This window comes from Macaca fascicularis, chromosome X (assembly GCF_037993035.2).
Source record: "Macaca fascicularis isolate 582-1 chromosome X, T2T-MFA8v1.1".
In the NCBI taxonomy this organism is placed as follows: Eukaryota; Metazoa; Chordata; class Mammalia; order Primates; family Cercopithecidae; genus Macaca; species Macaca fascicularis.
Window position 1 is genome coordinate 22,065,323 of NC_088395.1, and position 16,932 is coordinate 22,082,254.

Here is a 16,932-nt window from a genome sequence, read left to right on the forward strand (position 1 = left end):
GGTATTGAAAGGAACAGATACAAGAAAGGGAAAGAGGAGGAAGGCAGAAACCAAGATGGCAAGTGCTAAAGGCAACCTGTATCTTTAATTTTTTCTAGGGTTAGGTTTGGTAGTGTTTCTTGTGTCTGTTTTCAGAGGTGTGCCAATAGTGGCTCTCAAAAGAGTCCTCCAACTTTTAGGGGGCTGCGAATAGCCTGGATTCTTTTGACTCATATGCAGAGTCTGGCTTTGCTAGGAAAATCTCCTACTGTGCTCCAAGAAGCTTGTACATTTGTCTTCCATTGATAAGAGGGTTGCATCAATAGCTTTTCTCCCTAGACATTTCTTTTCTCATTATTTTTTCTCTCACTACAAGTGTGGTCTTCTGAAACTGGACCTATGACTAAAGACAGTGACATTATTTCTCAGGGGTTTCAGGTTATTTGGTTAGGAGTATAAGATGACCTGGACTCCTCTGGAAGACCCTCCAAACAGACACACAACAGTTATTCCAAATCCTTGGAAGAAGTCATGTTTCTACTTTCTTGGTGTAGTCTATAACTAACATTTGCTCATCATGTACTCTGAACCAAGGGAAAAGAAGTGTTTTACATGCGTTGTCATCCTGAACTCTTGCAGATAACGCTGTGAAGTAGGTACTAATTTTTAGTATTTTTTTCTCAACATCTGATGTAAAGGAGAGTGTGTTAGGATTACATTAGCTATTGGAAAACATGGCACATAATGCCTCAAACAAATAAGGGCTTTATTTTCTGTATGTCATGAAGGGGAAAGAGGGAGGCAGTCCAGGTCTAATATGCTGGGCTTCAAATGCCATCAGCTTTTCATCCCACCATCTTCAGCATGTAGATTTTTCCTCATATGTGTTGCCTTTTGATTACTAGATGGCTGCTCTGCCTCTGGCATTGCATCAGCATTCCAGAAAGGAAGAAGAGGAAAGACTAAAGCAGTAGTTCTCAACTGGAGGTGATTTTGCCACCAGCGGACATTTGGCAATATATGGAGATATTTTTGGTTGTCACAACTTGCGGAGCGGGGCATGGGTTGCTCCTGGTATTGAATTTGTAGAAGCCAAAGATGCTGCTAAACATCCTACAATTTACAGGACAACCCCCACAACAAGAATTATCTGGCCCAAAGTGTTGAGAAACCCTGGACTCAAGGCAGAAGGCACATGCTGATGAATCTGTCCCCTTTTAAAATGGATTATTGGAAGTGCAACAAGAAGTTTTTCTTAAATGTCATTGGCCCGAATTTCATCCCGTAGCTGACTCCAGTTGTAAAGAAAACTGGGCAACATAGCTATTTTGTTGTTGTTGTTGAGTCCATTGTCATCCTGAGCAGAATTGGAGTCCTGATAGTAAGAGAAGAAAGGGAGAATAGATATTAGGTAGACAGTAGGCAGTGTTTATTTCAAAAGTTAAGTACTCTCCCTAAGGTCACAGAGGTAGTGAAGATCAGCAGCTGCGTAAACTTCCTCTATTGAGGAAGGATGTCCAGCTGTCAAGTGCAGCTTCTCTCCAGATGTCTGTATGAATAAAGCATGAAAATGCATGCACTGGGTATGGAAAGCCCTGGAGTTTTTGATCAGCCACAGACAGCCTAGGAAATATTTCTTGCAGGATATAATATACAATCTGTTAAATATTTATATCACTGCTCTCTCAGTATTTACAGTGGGACTTGCCTTTCCTTTTTGTCCATGTAACCAATAGGGTAATTAATCTCAGACCTGACTCACTAATACTTTGCCCTTCAAGCCATCAAACTATTGGTGCTTCTCTTCTCCCATTCTGAAAAATTAAAAAGCGATGTGATTACTATTTGCCTTACTTAGGGTTCATTCAGGAAAACAGACACTCTTCTAAGTATATCAACCAGCAAGACATTTAATATAGGGAATTGGAGGCTTAGGCAACCACTCCAAGGGCTGGGGAGTGAAGGGCAGAGTCTGCCAATGATCTCTGCTGCTTATACACCAAAGAGGTCTTTCTAAGGAGAATGCCTGGAAGTTTCTGGAAAAGGGCTGTATCTGCTGTCTGCAGATGCCCACATGTCTGTATATGGCTACCAACAGCAAACGAATGGCATCTCCTCTTCTACCTCTGGAATTGCCTATGAGTGCTCCTCATTGGCAGTCTAACCTGGAGCCATGAGATATTGCAAGATGTAGTTCTGAAGCTTCTCAGGGAAAAATGTAGGATGAGGAGAAGTTGACAACGAAGTCTGTGGCAGAAAAAAACATTTGAGTCTGAATAGAGGTATACATATATAGCACATTTTAGGGAGAAGAACACTCTAGTCAGATGTTGGCAATGTTGCTACTAGTATTATTACCTTACTCTAGGTATGTATCTTTGGGAGGTAAATAGGGATTCTTTATATCTGTTCTGATTGTTCTGATTCTCTTCAAGTTATGGTGATGCTACATAAATAATAAAAAAGGATTCAATAACCTGCATAGATGGTGCAGAAGGTAACATATTCTGTGAGGCTCTGTGGTGCAGTGGGGGGTCCCAGAGATGAGGTTTAAAAAACAGTGCATAATTCACCAGCATGCTCTGGAAAGACCAGTCTTCAGAAAACAATTGTGAATGACTCAGCTGTTCATTCGTTCGTTCTCTTTCTTTCCTTCTTTCTTTCTCTTTCTCTCTCTTTCTCTCTTTCTTTCTTCCTTCTTTCTTTCTTTCTTTTTCTTTCTTTTCTTCTCTCTCTCTCTCTCTCTCTCAAACTGTCTGGAATTCTTGCTATAGTTATGCATATGACTTATAGTGAGCTGATAAAATATAGTGCAAAGTTAAATACGATGCAGGAAATAATAGAATAATCTCAGAATGAGGTAACCTGTAGACATACGAACTAGTTTGGTGTTGGGGGTAGAGTTGTAACCTCTAGTTATCTGCTATCTGGGTCACATCAAGCTTTTAGTGTGTGTAACTCACAGGGTTTTGAAGGTATAATTTGATCTGTGCTATACTTGAGTCTCTGAAACAGCAAAACCCATTATGACTATGTCCTACAGCCCTTGTAAAATCCTAAGTCTTGAGTTTCAGGATTCTGCTGATATTTAATATTTGAATTATTTCAAGGAAAATAAGGAAACTGTACTATCTTATTCTGTTTATTTCTTGAGTGAGGAAAATTGAAAGGGACTAAAGGAAAGAACTCGTTGCCAAGAGCAGCGTCCAAAGGTCACTGGTTTTGCTTTGCGGCTTTGCTGGAAAAAAACCAATGTGTTTGGGGTTGCCTAGGTCTTACGTTAGGTCATCTGGAGGCAGATCTGGAGATGAGAATTCCTGTGTAAGTGATTTACTAAACAAATACTCCCAGGAGAAATCAGTAAGGGAATGGGAGAAGCAAGACAGGGAGGGGTGAGAGTCCAATTTCAGGAGACATCTCAGAACTAGTCTGATCCTGCAGGGAACTTTGGAAGTACAAATTATACCTCAGAGTTTATCCTGAATTGAGTCAAGGGGGCTGTGCTTTCATATTGCTGCTTAGGGCCGCTTGGGCGGAGGCGGAGGCGGAGGCGGAGGCGGAGGCGGAGGTGCAGGTGCAGGTGCAGGTGCAGGTGCAGGTGCAGGTGCAGGTGCAGGCAGGGTGGGTAGAAAGCAAATAAACTCCCAGGAACTAGCTGTTTTTGATTGCAGGCAAGGAGCTCTAGTAGCTCCTAGGGCAGGCCTTCAAAAAGTCTCAGGTGTTGTCCATTAGAAAAGAAAACCAGATGCTGGAGGGAGGCACAGAAGTTATAAAAGGGATCCCACGGAATCTGGTCAGAGCCCTGACAGTGTACTTGTAAGCTTGTCTTTTGCTTTTACGAAACCCAGAATCTGGGGAAGGGAGAGAGAAATTTTTCACATGGAACTGTGAAGTTTCTCTAAAGCAAGGGTTGACGAACTTTTTCTAGAAAGGGCCAGATAAAATATTTGAGGCTTTGTGGGCCACAGGGTGTCTGACCCGATTATTCAACTCTACAGCTGTACTGCAGAAGCAGCCATAGATGACAGGTAAACAAATGAGTGTGCCTATGTTCCAATAAAACTTTATTTATAAAAACAGGGGTAGGGTAGCTGGATTTGGCCCAGGGACCATATTTTGCAAATCTCTGCTCTTGAGGTTCTTCATATGTGCCTAAGTTTGTTTTTCCTTTATACCCTATCTGTTATAAAACACAGAGGATCATTAGTACCTTTGTCTATCTAAATGATGGTTACGACATTATGATGTATCTTAAATTATTCTAGACCACTGCCTCCAATCTTCCTGGCATCCTGGCCATCTTTCACAATGTTGCAAAGATAATCTTCCTGAAGCAAGACTCATCTCCTTTTATTCCCATGCTAAACATATTTAGCTCTCTCTTAGCTGTAAAATAAAATTTAGGCTTGTTAACATGGCACTCAGGAATCCCTGTGATCTGACCCCAGGCCAATTTTCCTGCCTTATTTTCTGCTCTCCATCCTCATGTACTTATAGTCCTGCTACATTAAATTACTCGCCCTCTCTTCAATATGCCATTATCGTGTGTGTTTGCTATCTCCTTGTAGTTTTTTTCATTTTTATGTATTTAAGCTGGCTACATATATATACTGACAAAATTATATATATATGATGTACAACATGATGTTTTGATACATGTATACATTAGAGAATGGAGAAATTAACATATCCATCACCTCATATATTTATCATTTTTGTGATAACATTTAAAATCTACTCCCTTAGCCATTTTCAAGTGTACGATACATTGTTATTAACTATAGTCACTATGTTGTACAATACATCTCCTAAACTTATTCCTCTTATCTAACTGAAATTTTGTATCTTTTGACCAACTCCCTAACCCATTCCTCCACCCCTGGTAACCACCATCCTACTATACTGTCTCCTATGAGTCTGACTGTTTAAAATTCCACATGAATGAGATCATGCAGTATTTGCCTTTCCGTGCCTAGCTTATTTCACTTAGCATGAAGTCCTACAGGTTCATCCACGTTGTCACAAGTGACAGGATTTTCTTCTTTTTTAAAGCTGAATAGTATTCCATTGTGTATATATACTACATTTTTAATCCATTCCTCTGTCGATAGACATTTAGGCTAATTCCATATCTTGGCTATTTTGAATAGTGCTTCAGTGAACATGGAGGCGCTGATATGTCTTTAGCGTACTGATTTCATTTCCTTTGGCTATATCCCCAGAAGTAGGATTACTGCTTCGTATGGCAGATATATTTTTAATTTTTAGAGGAACCCCCATAGCGTTTTTCTTTTCTCTCTCTTTTTTTTTTTTTTTTTTTTGAGACAGAGTCTCACTCTGTCGCCCAGGCTGGAGTGCAGTGGCGTGATCTCGGCTCACTGCAAGCTCCGCCTCCTGGGTTCACGGCATTCTCCTGCCTCAGTCTCCCGAGTAGCTGGGACAACAGGTGCTCGCCACCATGCCCGGGTAATCTGTTTTTTTTGTATTTTTAGTAGAGACGGGGTTTCACCGTGTTAGCCAGGATGGTCTCGATCTCCTGACCTTGTGATCTGCCCGCCTTGGCCTCCCAAAGTGCTGGGATTACAGGCGTGAGCCACCGCGCCTGGCTTCCATAGTGTTTTTCACAGTGACTGTATCAAATTATATTGCCATCAACAGTGCTCAAGAGTTGCCTTTTCTCCACACCCTTGCTAACACTTACTATCTCTTGTCTTGTTGATAATTGCCATTCTAACTGGTGATAGGTAATATCTCATTGTGTTTTTAATTTTTATTTCCCTGATGAATAATGATGTGGATCATTAAAAAAATATGTTGACCATTTGTATGTCTTCTTTTGAGAAATGTATTTTCATTTTATTTTCCCTTTTTAATTACTTAACTTATTTATTTATTTATTTTGAGACAGGTTCTTGTTCTGTTACCCAGGCTGGAGTGCAGTAATGTGATCATAGCTCACTGCAGCCTCTACCGCCCAGGCTCAAGTGATCCTCCTGCCTCAACCTCCCAACTAATTGGAACTATAGGCAGGTGCCACCATGCCCGGCTTATTTTTATTTTTTATTTTTGTAGAGACAGGGTCCCACTGCATTGCCCAGGTTGGTCTTGAATTCCTGGCCCCAAGCAATCCTCCTGCCTCAGCCTCCCAAAGCTCTGGGATTACAGGCATGAACCACTGTGCCCGACCTCCTTTCCCCATTTTTTAACCAGGTTATTTGCTTTATTGATATTGAGTTGAGTTTTAAATATATTTTGGATATTAACCCTTTATCAGATGTATGGTTTGTACATATTTTTGCCTCCATCTTTGCCCCTGTTTCTTCTCCTGGAATGTTCTTCTAGCTCTACATTTTGAAATCCTAACCATTCTCTAAGACTCGATTCAGTCACCTTCTCCATTAAGCATTTTCTCCATGCAGAAACAGTCTCTGCTCTGGACTTTGATAACAATATTGTCTATTTGTATGAAAATTTTTATTTTGTTTCCATTGTACTGGACAGTTATTTGCTACATTCACTACATTTTTAGTATACCGAGGTCTTTCAGTATATATCTATCTACTTTTGCCCTTCACAGTGGCTTGCATATAGTAGATATTCAGTAAATGGAGTGTTCAGATGAAGGGCACATTTCTACATCTTGTGATTATTAATGATTTAAGTGCTGAAACTCTGACATGATTTTTCTTTTTCCTTTTTATAGGCGAGAGCTGTTTTGGCAAAAGTTGGCTATCCAGACTTTATAATGAATGATACTCATGTTAATGAAGACCTCAAAGCAGTAAGTGCTATATTTATTGTACTTTTTTTTTTTTCCCCTGGCAAGTTTTACTGGCCTTGTGCCTTTCAACTAACCCAAGTCCAAGCAATTAAAACTGGTGATGCCAGAAAACACCAACTTTTGATTAATTCCTTGGCTAGATATGAGCCTGAATATGCCAGGCAGATCACAAGATTTAGGGCAGATTCAAAATAAAGGAAGTGTCAGAAACGATGCATAGCTGAGTGGGTACCATAAAACAAATGGACTTGGGTTTGGCCTAATTTGATCATAAAAGAAAGAATTAAGCAAATTGAGTATTTTACAATTAGTGAGCATGTTCTAATGGCAAATGCATCGTGTTTGTTGTTAAACACTTTTTATTTGCTTCATTCATATTAAATGAATAGTAATAAATCTGCCTACTGGGACTTAACTTCATTAAACTTTATGAGTGTTTTGGCAAATTAAGTGCATATACATATGACTCTGTAATTTATTGTGAATTGGATTGTGTATTTGCAGTAAGTTACTGATGAAAAATAGTCATAATTCTTTTTTATTCCAATATTTTTGGACATGTATTTTCCAGTAGGTATATTAATTATAGGCCTTTCTAATCACAACGACTGTTATTTCCTCTCCTACAAATAGTTCTGATAAACGATTTTTCTTCCTCATTTAAAAAACCTGTTTTTACCATTCACTAGATTGTCTTGAAAACGTAGTCTTTTGAAATTCTTTAAGTAACTATGCTTCTGAGGTATAGCTCTTTCCTGAAATTGTGGCTCAACAAGTGGCATATCTGAAAGCAATCCCAGCTTTGGAGACGAGCATCAAAATTTTACAAGACTATTCAAAAGTGAGAGAAAGCATTAATTAGATTCTTCCTCCATTGGGCTCTAAGATATAGCCTCCCAAAATATTGATACAGTTGCTCTGGAAGAAAATAATTATGCCTCATAGCATCCTAAAACTCAGACAGTCTATCTTATTTTGTTTTGATGATGCTGAAAATTCCATTATTATTATCATAACTAAAAATGTTGAAGCACTTGACATATTCATGTACATTAACTTTTAATTCCTTCAGTGATTCTGTGAAATAGATGATGTTCATTCCCATTTTGCAGAAAAGGACATAGAGACTCAATAATTTAAGTGAGCTCCTCAGTTGCACACAGAGTTTCAGAGCCAGGACTGAAATCTGGGCTCAGGAAGCTCTGCCTGTAATCAGAGAAGGGGTTCTTGAGGGTCCTTTTTAGGCAGCTGTGCTGGAGGAACAGAAGCGTCAGGGTGGAGACTTGGTGGGGGCAGTGTGACCAGAGCTGTTGGAAGAAGAGCAGAGGGAAGGCCATATTATCAAACAGTTAAGAGCACAGGCTCCAGTATCATGGGCCTGGGTTTGAATTCTGCTTCTTCCACTGACTAGCTGTTTCATCCTGTGTAGGTTACTTAACTTCAGTTAGCGTCCCTTTGGTTATCTGGCTACTGGAAATATCATAATCAAGTCTTAGTATTGTTGGGAAGATTAGCGAGATTATATAAACGTAAAAACACCTGGCATAATACTCTGACACAGAGTATAGCCTACTCCCTATAAAGGGGAGCTTTAATATGGACCATCTGTGGTCCATTTTCAAATCAGCCTTATAAAATATTCCATTTCATTGATCCTTAATAGAAATAGACTGCAGCATGAATTTACAGGAAAGCAAAAAGCACACTGGGTATTTTAAACAGGGAATTTAATACGGGAAATAGGTTGGAAGGCAAGAAAAGGGAAAATAGATAAACCACAGGTTAACCTGCTGTTGCTGTAAGAATAATATCACCAGGGCACAAAGTACCTTAGCAGGAGAACCTGGGTAACTCCATACAATTGGTACATATTCTGAGTCAGGATGTGGATGAGAAGGTTTGAGAGACAGTTTGGTGTAGAGGTTATAAATAGGGACCCTGGAGTCAAAGTGCCTGGAGTAAAACCCCCAGTCTACCATGTACTACCGTGTTACCTAGGGTAGGTTATGTATCCTCTCTGTGCCTTTCTTCATCTGAAGAATGAAGGTGATATCCCTCCCATATAGCATTTCTGGGAGGATCAAATAAGTTAACATATTTAAAGTGTTTAGAATGAACCCGAGCATACAATCAGCACAATGTAAGTGTTAGCTATGACATCCTCAATTCACACTTGTGGTAGTGGACATTTTGGTTTGAAAAAGTCCTCATGAATTAACTCATACACTGTCCAGGTCCCTCAAATTGATTTAAAAGGGTATACAGATGGAGCAGTCTCAAGCTTTAATCGAATAAGGTAGCACTTAAGGCTTACTCACAATATTTAGTTGATCAAGTTTTGTTGGCATTCTGTTGCTAAGTTGAGAGCCCCAAATTTAAGGACCCATTGAATGCAATATCTTTTGTGAAAAGAAACCAGATGCCAAACAGGATGCCATGTTGGCTATGCTTCTTTGTTTCTCTGGGGCCTGAACTGAAGCGGTTACACACCAAGATTTTTAATCACTTCTTTGAAGAAATGGCTTTCATCTGACTCATTGCCAAAACAGACACAATTACACCCAAGAGTTTTAACAGTTTAAAAACCTGACAGTGAAAAAAATTCCAGGTACACGAAGTAAAAAGACATTTGTATTCAGAAACCGATGGTTTTAGTCCATTTTCACATTGCTATAAAGAAATACCTGAGACTGGATAATTTACAGAGGAAAGAGGTTTAATTGACTCACAGTTCCACATGGCTGGGGAGGCCTCAGGAAACCTACAATCATGGCAGAAAGTGAAGGGGAAACAGGCACCTTCTTCACAAGGCGGCAGGAGGGAAGAATGAGAGTTCAGGAAAAAACTGCCACTTTAAAAACCGTCAGAACTTGTGAGAACTCGCTATCATGAGAACAGCATGGGGGAAACTGCCCCCATGATTCATTCATCTCCCTTCCTTGACATATGGGGATTACAGAGATTTGGGCTCTCTCACTTTCTCTCCCCCTCAATCCCTGCCCTTTTCTTTTTCTGACAATGGCTTCAGTCCCTCCTCCAAAGCTCAGCTCTGGAGTGGCAGTTCTCCTCTACTCTTCTAAGTGACGGTACCATCACCTCCTCCGTTTTGTGACACTAGACACAGGAGTAGCAGCTGTGCTACTCCCGTGACTCTCACAGAGCCAGATCATATCACTGATAGATGAAATGAATAAAACCCACCCTAAAAGGTAAAGGATGACATTGCAGTATTGTCACTGAGGGCAATAGCAAATAGACTGAAGTATTCCTGGTACACAATGAGACTGTTTTCAGTTTTAAGAAACATGTGGATAAGGACTCCTGTGAGAAATTTCTGGTAATACGAGCTCTGAGCATAGAGGCTGTTACAAATGAAAAACAGCATGCTGCATTGGAGACAGGTGGAGATATGATTCATCAGGCACAAATGCAAAAGGAAAGAGGAGCGAAATTACCTGATGGATCAGATGAAGGTCAAGGAAAAATGCTGAAAATGGAAGTTGGGCTCATGTGGAAATAAAAGCAAATGAGATAGAATTAAGAGGTAAATATGCAAAAGAATCAAATTTTTTTCTTTAAGGATGACAAGGTAAACTGAGGTACTCAGCAAAGCATTTCTGAATAACAATCCTGCAGTTTTGGAAAAGAACAAGAAGAAATAAAATGCTCTTTATTTGAATCCCCATCAACATGCAGGAAAGCCTATTAGCCTAAATAGGTAGGCATCGGCCCATTTTCAAATCAGCCTAATAAAGTATTCCATTTCGTTGATTCTTAATAGAAATAGATTCAAGCAGTGAGTTTCTACCAATTTTGGAAATATTTCAATATTAGCGAGGAAAGCAAAAAGCACACTAGGTATTTTAAACAGTGAGTTTAATACATGAAATACGTTGGAAGGCAAGAAGAGGGAAAAATGAGATAAACCACAGATTAGTAACTTTAGAAAGCAGCTGCTACTCCTGTGTCTAGGGTCACAGAAGGGAGGAGGTGATGGTCCCGTCACTTAGCAGAGTAGAGGAGAACTGCCACTCCAGAGCTGAGCTTTGCAGGAGGAACTGAAGATTCTTCCAGAGTCACTGTCAGAAAAAGAAAAGGGAGGGAGTAGATGGGGAGAGAGAGTGAGAGGCGGCAACACAGCACCCTTTTCTCTCCTGCAACCCACTGATTTCCTCTAGCGCCTCCTATTTGCAGGAAGGTAATTGGCAAAGGAGCTTGGGAAACAGTTTTCAGATTTCCAGTCCCCAGCATTACGGAACAGAGTGAAAGGGTAGGCAGCACGTAGCTGAAAAACTATAGGTAAATAACCAGCACAATTAAGGACATTACTCATTCTTGTGAAAGCCAATGGAGAATTGCAGTAAGGACTAAAGTCAGAATCATGGCTGGCCTCCATTTACTTAGGAGAATTGGAAATGAGAAATGTTTCAGAGGCCAAAGTTTCTGGTGAGTGATACACACATATATACATATAATGTGCATATAGGGATATGCAGATATGTGAACCTATGTAAGATTCTCTGGGGTGGGTCTGGTCTGCTTTGGCCGGTGAAAAGCTAGTGTGTATGTGCGTGTGTGTGTGTGTGTACATGACAGACAGTGCTACTATGCAAGAGTGAGGTGATATTCAGATGGAATGCTGCAGAAAAAGAGGTTGTTAAAATATTAAAATAATTATTTACTATTTGTTAACAAAAAACATTGCACTCAGCTCTTTCAAGGGACCCCTGGCCATCATGGCACTGGAGAGCTAAGGGTGGGCATTGGAGGTGGGGCACCCTGGTGCCCCTCAGCCTTCCAGCCAGACCTCTGTAACTCTCTCACATTGGCCTTTATCCAGACTGTTCCACTCATCAGAGCAGACCAAGACCAGCCCCAGTGTGGAGGTGGGATATCTGGTTCCAGTGCTAGTGTGCTGGCTGGAACTCCCTCAGACCCACCTTCACATAGCTGTTTGTGGGAATTGCATCCTCCATGGTACACTGTATATGTGGATTATTAAACATTTTGAACATCATCCCAGTATATATTAGGTTGGTGCAAAAGTAATTGTGGTTTTTGTCATTATTTTTAATGCCAAAAACTGCACTTACTTTTGCACCAACATAATAAGTATGTCTACATGTACAGACACACATTACTTTTGGGCAAAGCCATCTAAACACACCCATCTTGCATATTGATTTGTTGTTTGAATAAGGGAACATGTAGATATGAAATACAAATTCCATTAAGTATTCAGAAAATTCTTTGGTTGCCCAACACAAAATCTTTCTAATAGATATTTGGATATATCTCTGAGTATCTTTAAATGGATTTAAATTAAATGAAAGGTGTCCTAGAATTTACACATCCTACTGGCACAGTAAGGAAAGTACCACAATTAGTGCTTCAGTATTTTTCATCTGCCTGTTCTTACATGTAGGCCGAGGGCTATACTACAGATCATTTGCATTCCTATGTACTGTCTTATAAACATGTACTTATCCTACAGAGAAGCTGAACATGTTTCCTTGTTATGCGCTTACAGGTTCCCCATCTTTGGGGTGGTGGTGGTGGTAATAACTTTATTCTTCCATTTAGTCTGTGGATCTGGGATAGGATATTCAAGAAGAGAAATGTAGGCTCTACTGAATTTTATGATCAGGACAGCTATTCCTAGGAAATGACACAAGAGTCCCAATTAATTCCCCAAAGGTCACGCAATCGAAAAGTCAAGAGATGGAATTGATTGAAAGTGATCAACTTGACCTAGACTTTTTCCAGTAACTGAAAGGACAAGAGGCTTTTGAGCCAAGTATTATCTCTTGCCGAATTTAATTTTTTCATTTTGGAGATTACAAGCGGCTTTAAAATATTCATGTGAATTCATTCTTGTTTCTACTTCTACAACAAACAGAACTTTCCTAATAGTTGCTGGGCTTCAATTCTTTTTCTCATCCAAGGGCCTTTTGAAATATTTAAAATTATCAAAATATTATTGCAATTAGCAAGTCTTCTAAAAGTAAAAACTGATCCCACTGATAATATTTTTTAAAAGTTAATATTTTTGAAGGAAATTCCTCTGAGAAAATTTCCCAGAAAGTATTCTGAGCCCAATAACATATCTGAATTTTCTATCAGTTACAATCACATTCTGAAGGTTTTGGCAGAAAATTTGGGAAATAGAGAAAACACACTCATAATATTGCTACATAATATATATACATATACACCATGGAATACTATGCAGCCATAAAAAAGAATGAGTTTTTTATGAGTCCTTTGTAGGGACATGGATGCAGCTGGAAACCATCATTCTTAGCAAACTATCACAAGAACAGAAAACCAAACACCGCATGTTCTCACTCATAGGTGGGAACTGAACAATGAGATCACTTGGACTCGGGAAGGGGAACATCACACACCGGGGCCTATCATGGGGAGGGGGGAAGGGGGGAGGGATTGCATTGGGAGTTATACCTGATGTAAATGACTAGTTGATGGGTGCTGACGAGTTGATGGGTGCAGCACACCAACATGGCACAAATATACATATGTAACAAACCTGCACGTTGTGCACGTGTACCCTAGAACTTAAAGTATAATAATAAAATATATATATATATATACTTCTGTTACAGTTTATTAATTTGTTTTTCTCTGTTTCTGTACAGCTGTAATTGATGTTTATATATAATTTGGTATACCAGCCTTTACAGTTAACATATTGTTTTGTTACTGTCTTTATAGCCTTTGTTACCATTATTTTAACAGTTGTATAGCATTTCAAGTAAGTTGTGTCATGATTTATTTAATCACTGCTTCTACTCCCATCCTCAATCTTAGTTTGTCCTTGAATCATTGGTTTACTTATTAAGACCAATGAAAATAACATTGGAGTCAGAGCCAAATGACTTGGACAGTGTAGCTTTGCCAAATTCCATAATCTCCTTAGCCCTGTTTCCCATCTATCATATGTGAATAACAGTGACTGGCCCCTGCCTACCCCCAAACACTTAACCTGTCTCAAGGAAAAGAAGTAAGACCTGTCCTCTATTACTTGTGATTTCCATTAAATAAATGGAATAGATAATTAAACCAGGCTAACACTCTCAACTTAATAATGAAAACAATTTTTAAATTATCTTTCTAAACATAGATAAGCTATGGCAAATTGTAATTAATTACCTCTGAGTTTTGTTTCCCCCAATTATTTTCAGGGTTCTGGTAGGTCCTTACTTATCTAAAGTATTTTTAGACTTGGGACCCTTTTCTTCTTTACAATTTTTTTTTTTTTTTTTTTTTTTTTTTTAAGACAGAGTCTCGCTTTATCACCCAGGCTGGAGTGCAGTGGCAAGATCTCGGCTCACTGCAACCTCCGCCTCCCGGGTTCAAGTGATTCTTCTGCCTCAGTCTCCCGAGTAGCTGGGATTACAGGCATGTGCCACCACACCTGGTGAATTTTCATATTTTTAGTAGGGGTGGGGTTTCACCATGTTGGCCAGGCTGGCCTCGAACTCCTGACCTCAAGTGATCCGCCAGCCTCAGCCTCCCAAAGTGTTGGGATTATAGGTATGAGTCACTGCGCCTGGCCCTTTAGAAAGTTTTGAGATGGCTTTCTGTTTAATGTCTGTAGACCAACCTGAATGTCAAGGGATTTTGTTTTTCAGATGGAACAGTAATGAAAGTATCACAATTAGCAAGCTTTCTAAAAGCAAAAACTGACCCCACTGATATTATTTTTAAAAAGTCAGTATTTTTGAAGGAAATTCCTCTGAGAGAATTTCCCAGAATGTGTTCTGAAGCTGAGAACATACCTGAATTTTCTATCAGTTACAATCATATTCTGAAGGTTTTGGTAGAGCTATCTTGGAAACAAAAGCTGAAAAAGGCAAAGGGTTGAACAGTGGACACATCTTTTAACCATATGATCTGGGAATCTCTTAGGATTGCTAGTAAGGTTGCTTTCTATAACAAGGTGCTTACTCTGTTTCTTCTCAGGCTAAAATAAACCTTTATCTTAAAATACAATCAATTATAAGATTTTGGCCAGCGTGGTGGCCCACACCTGTAATCCCAGCACTTTGGGAGGCCAAGGCGGGCAGATCACTTGAGTCCAGGAATTCAAGGCCAGCCTGGCTAACATGGCAAGACCCCATCTGTACTAAAAATATAAAAATTAGCTGGGCATGGTGGTGCATGTCTGTAATACCAGCTACTCAGGAGGCTGAGGCACAAGACTCGAATGAACCTGGGAGGTGGAGGTGGAGGTTTCAGTGAGCTGAGATTTCATCTCTGCACTCTAGGTGTCCAAGGGTGACAGAGTGAGACTCTGTCTCCAAAAAAAAAAAAAAAAAATATATATATATATATATATATTTATATATATGATTTCTTTTTATTTTGAAACATTTCAAATGTCGGAACATGAGTAAAATAATTTGAACACATCTATTTTAGCACATATTAAACATACTGCCATATTAGCTTTGTACATGCACACACACATTTTAAATGAATGAAAGAGATGCGTTTGAAATTCTGTCTGTAATCTTCCTTGATCTAATCTCCTTCCTCTGTGTCTATCTCCATCTCTGCATATAAACACTACCTTGAGTTCAGTCTTATTATTGTTGTTCCCATGCCTTTCTTTATGCTTTTGCTACATAGGCATATGTCCATAAACAGCATACAGTGTTGTTTTTCATGTTTAAAAACTTTAAATTTCCTCATAGATATAACTTACCTTATTCACTCTGCATAATTTTTAAGATTATTTCATGTTCATGCATACAGAACAATCATTTAAACTGTTGTATTGCCTTTCATTATGTGAATATACCACAATTTGTTATCAGCCCCTCTTCTCCGTGCAAGCAGTTTGAGGTACAATTTAAAGTCATAGCTTTATAATTTGTTGGCCAAGCAGAACACAGACGATGCCAGGAATCAATACTTTTATTTCTGCCTTTGTCCATGTGCCTTCGGTTATTCGACTCCTTCCTTTATATTTTGGCTTGGTCTCCTGGAAAGATTGTTAAGATGACTCGTTAACAAAAACTTCTCCACAGACATGAGTACCCACTCTGTGTTAGGGAGGAGCTAAATGTGAGCCAGACATTGGTCCACAAATAGGTGACTGTCAAGCCTATTACCATCAAATTGCATATATACATTCATATCTATAATGTAATGCCTGTGGGTTTCATATACATGCATATTTTACTTTTTGCTTTTAAAAGACTATTAAAGTTATAAAAATTACAGTTAATAAGAATTTGGTTACCTTTGGTTATTTCCTTATTCAAATGTGCATTTTTCTTAATTTCCATAGTAATATATTTAAAAACCAAAGCACTGGAGGTCACTACAAACTACTACATTAACAGCTCCACAGATCTTATTTACAATAAATAGCTAGGTTAGGTATTGCTAGTTTTGTAGATGGAGTGCCTATAGAATGGAAACTGTCTGCCATTCTCCTTCCAAAACAAGAAAAGGAACAAAAAAATCAATTATATCTGTTTCCCTGTCTTAATAGACAACATTGTTGTGAGCTGGTACCAACTTCCGGTGTTCCCATGCAAGCTATAATCTATGATTTGCCTCTGTAATTTCATTAATATTTAGTGACCAGCGACTTTTTGAGTGTTAACAGATACATTCTGTTAATAATTATTCTGGTGACTTCATTGTGCTTATGGTAGAAAATAGGTCCCTGAATCACATTTATTTTTTTCCTTTATGAACAACTACCAATTATTTGACTAAATCATTGTCTGTAAGCTAAATGAGTTTTCAGCCAACTAAACTGCATGTTACTAAAAAAAACTTATGTGACAAATAAATAAAGTACACATTTTAAAAAAGATCAAGGACTTGTGAGCCAAGAAATTTCAAACCAAAGATAATATGTTTTGTAAAGGTTAAAGTAGATTTTTCAATTAGAATGTAAATGGAATGCATTGTAAATGACTGCAGCTTCTCTTATGTTTTTACTGTGATCCAGAAATGACTGTATTGATTTTTGAAGTTTTTACGTTAAAAGAAAATCACTGAGACTAAATTTCATGGCTTTGTGAATTCTGGGTTAACTGATGACAGCGGAGAGAGGCTGTGACTGCTGCAGCTTCTCTGCTAGTTGCTCCTTCCTATGCTGAAGAATGTTTTTAGAGCCATCTTTTATCTTT

At 38.9% G+C, this 16,932-nt stretch overlaps 1 protein-coding gene and 1 long non-coding RNA gene across 2 annotated transcripts in view; one reads left to right on the forward strand and one right to left on the reverse strand.

Annotated features, from left to right (window-relative positions):
• Positions 1-16,932, forward strand: part of PHEX (phosphate regulating endopeptidase X-linked) — a 231,379-nt gene that overhangs the window by 140,097 nt on the left and 74,350 nt on the right. The window contains exon 13 of the mRNA XM_005593167.5: positions 6,683-6,760. Within this exon, the coding sequence (XP_005593224.1) occupies positions 6,683-6,760 (78 nt within the window). The remainder of the gene's footprint in view (positions 1-6,682; positions 6,761-16,932) is intronic.
• LOC141409392 (uncharacterized) lies at positions 10,623-12,420 on the reverse strand. The gene is made up of 2 exons (XR_012429886.1): positions 12,289-12,420; positions 10,623-10,839 (listed from the first exon to the last, which is right to left on the reverse strand). It is a non-coding gene; the product is annotated as an uncharacterized lncRNA (long non-coding RNA).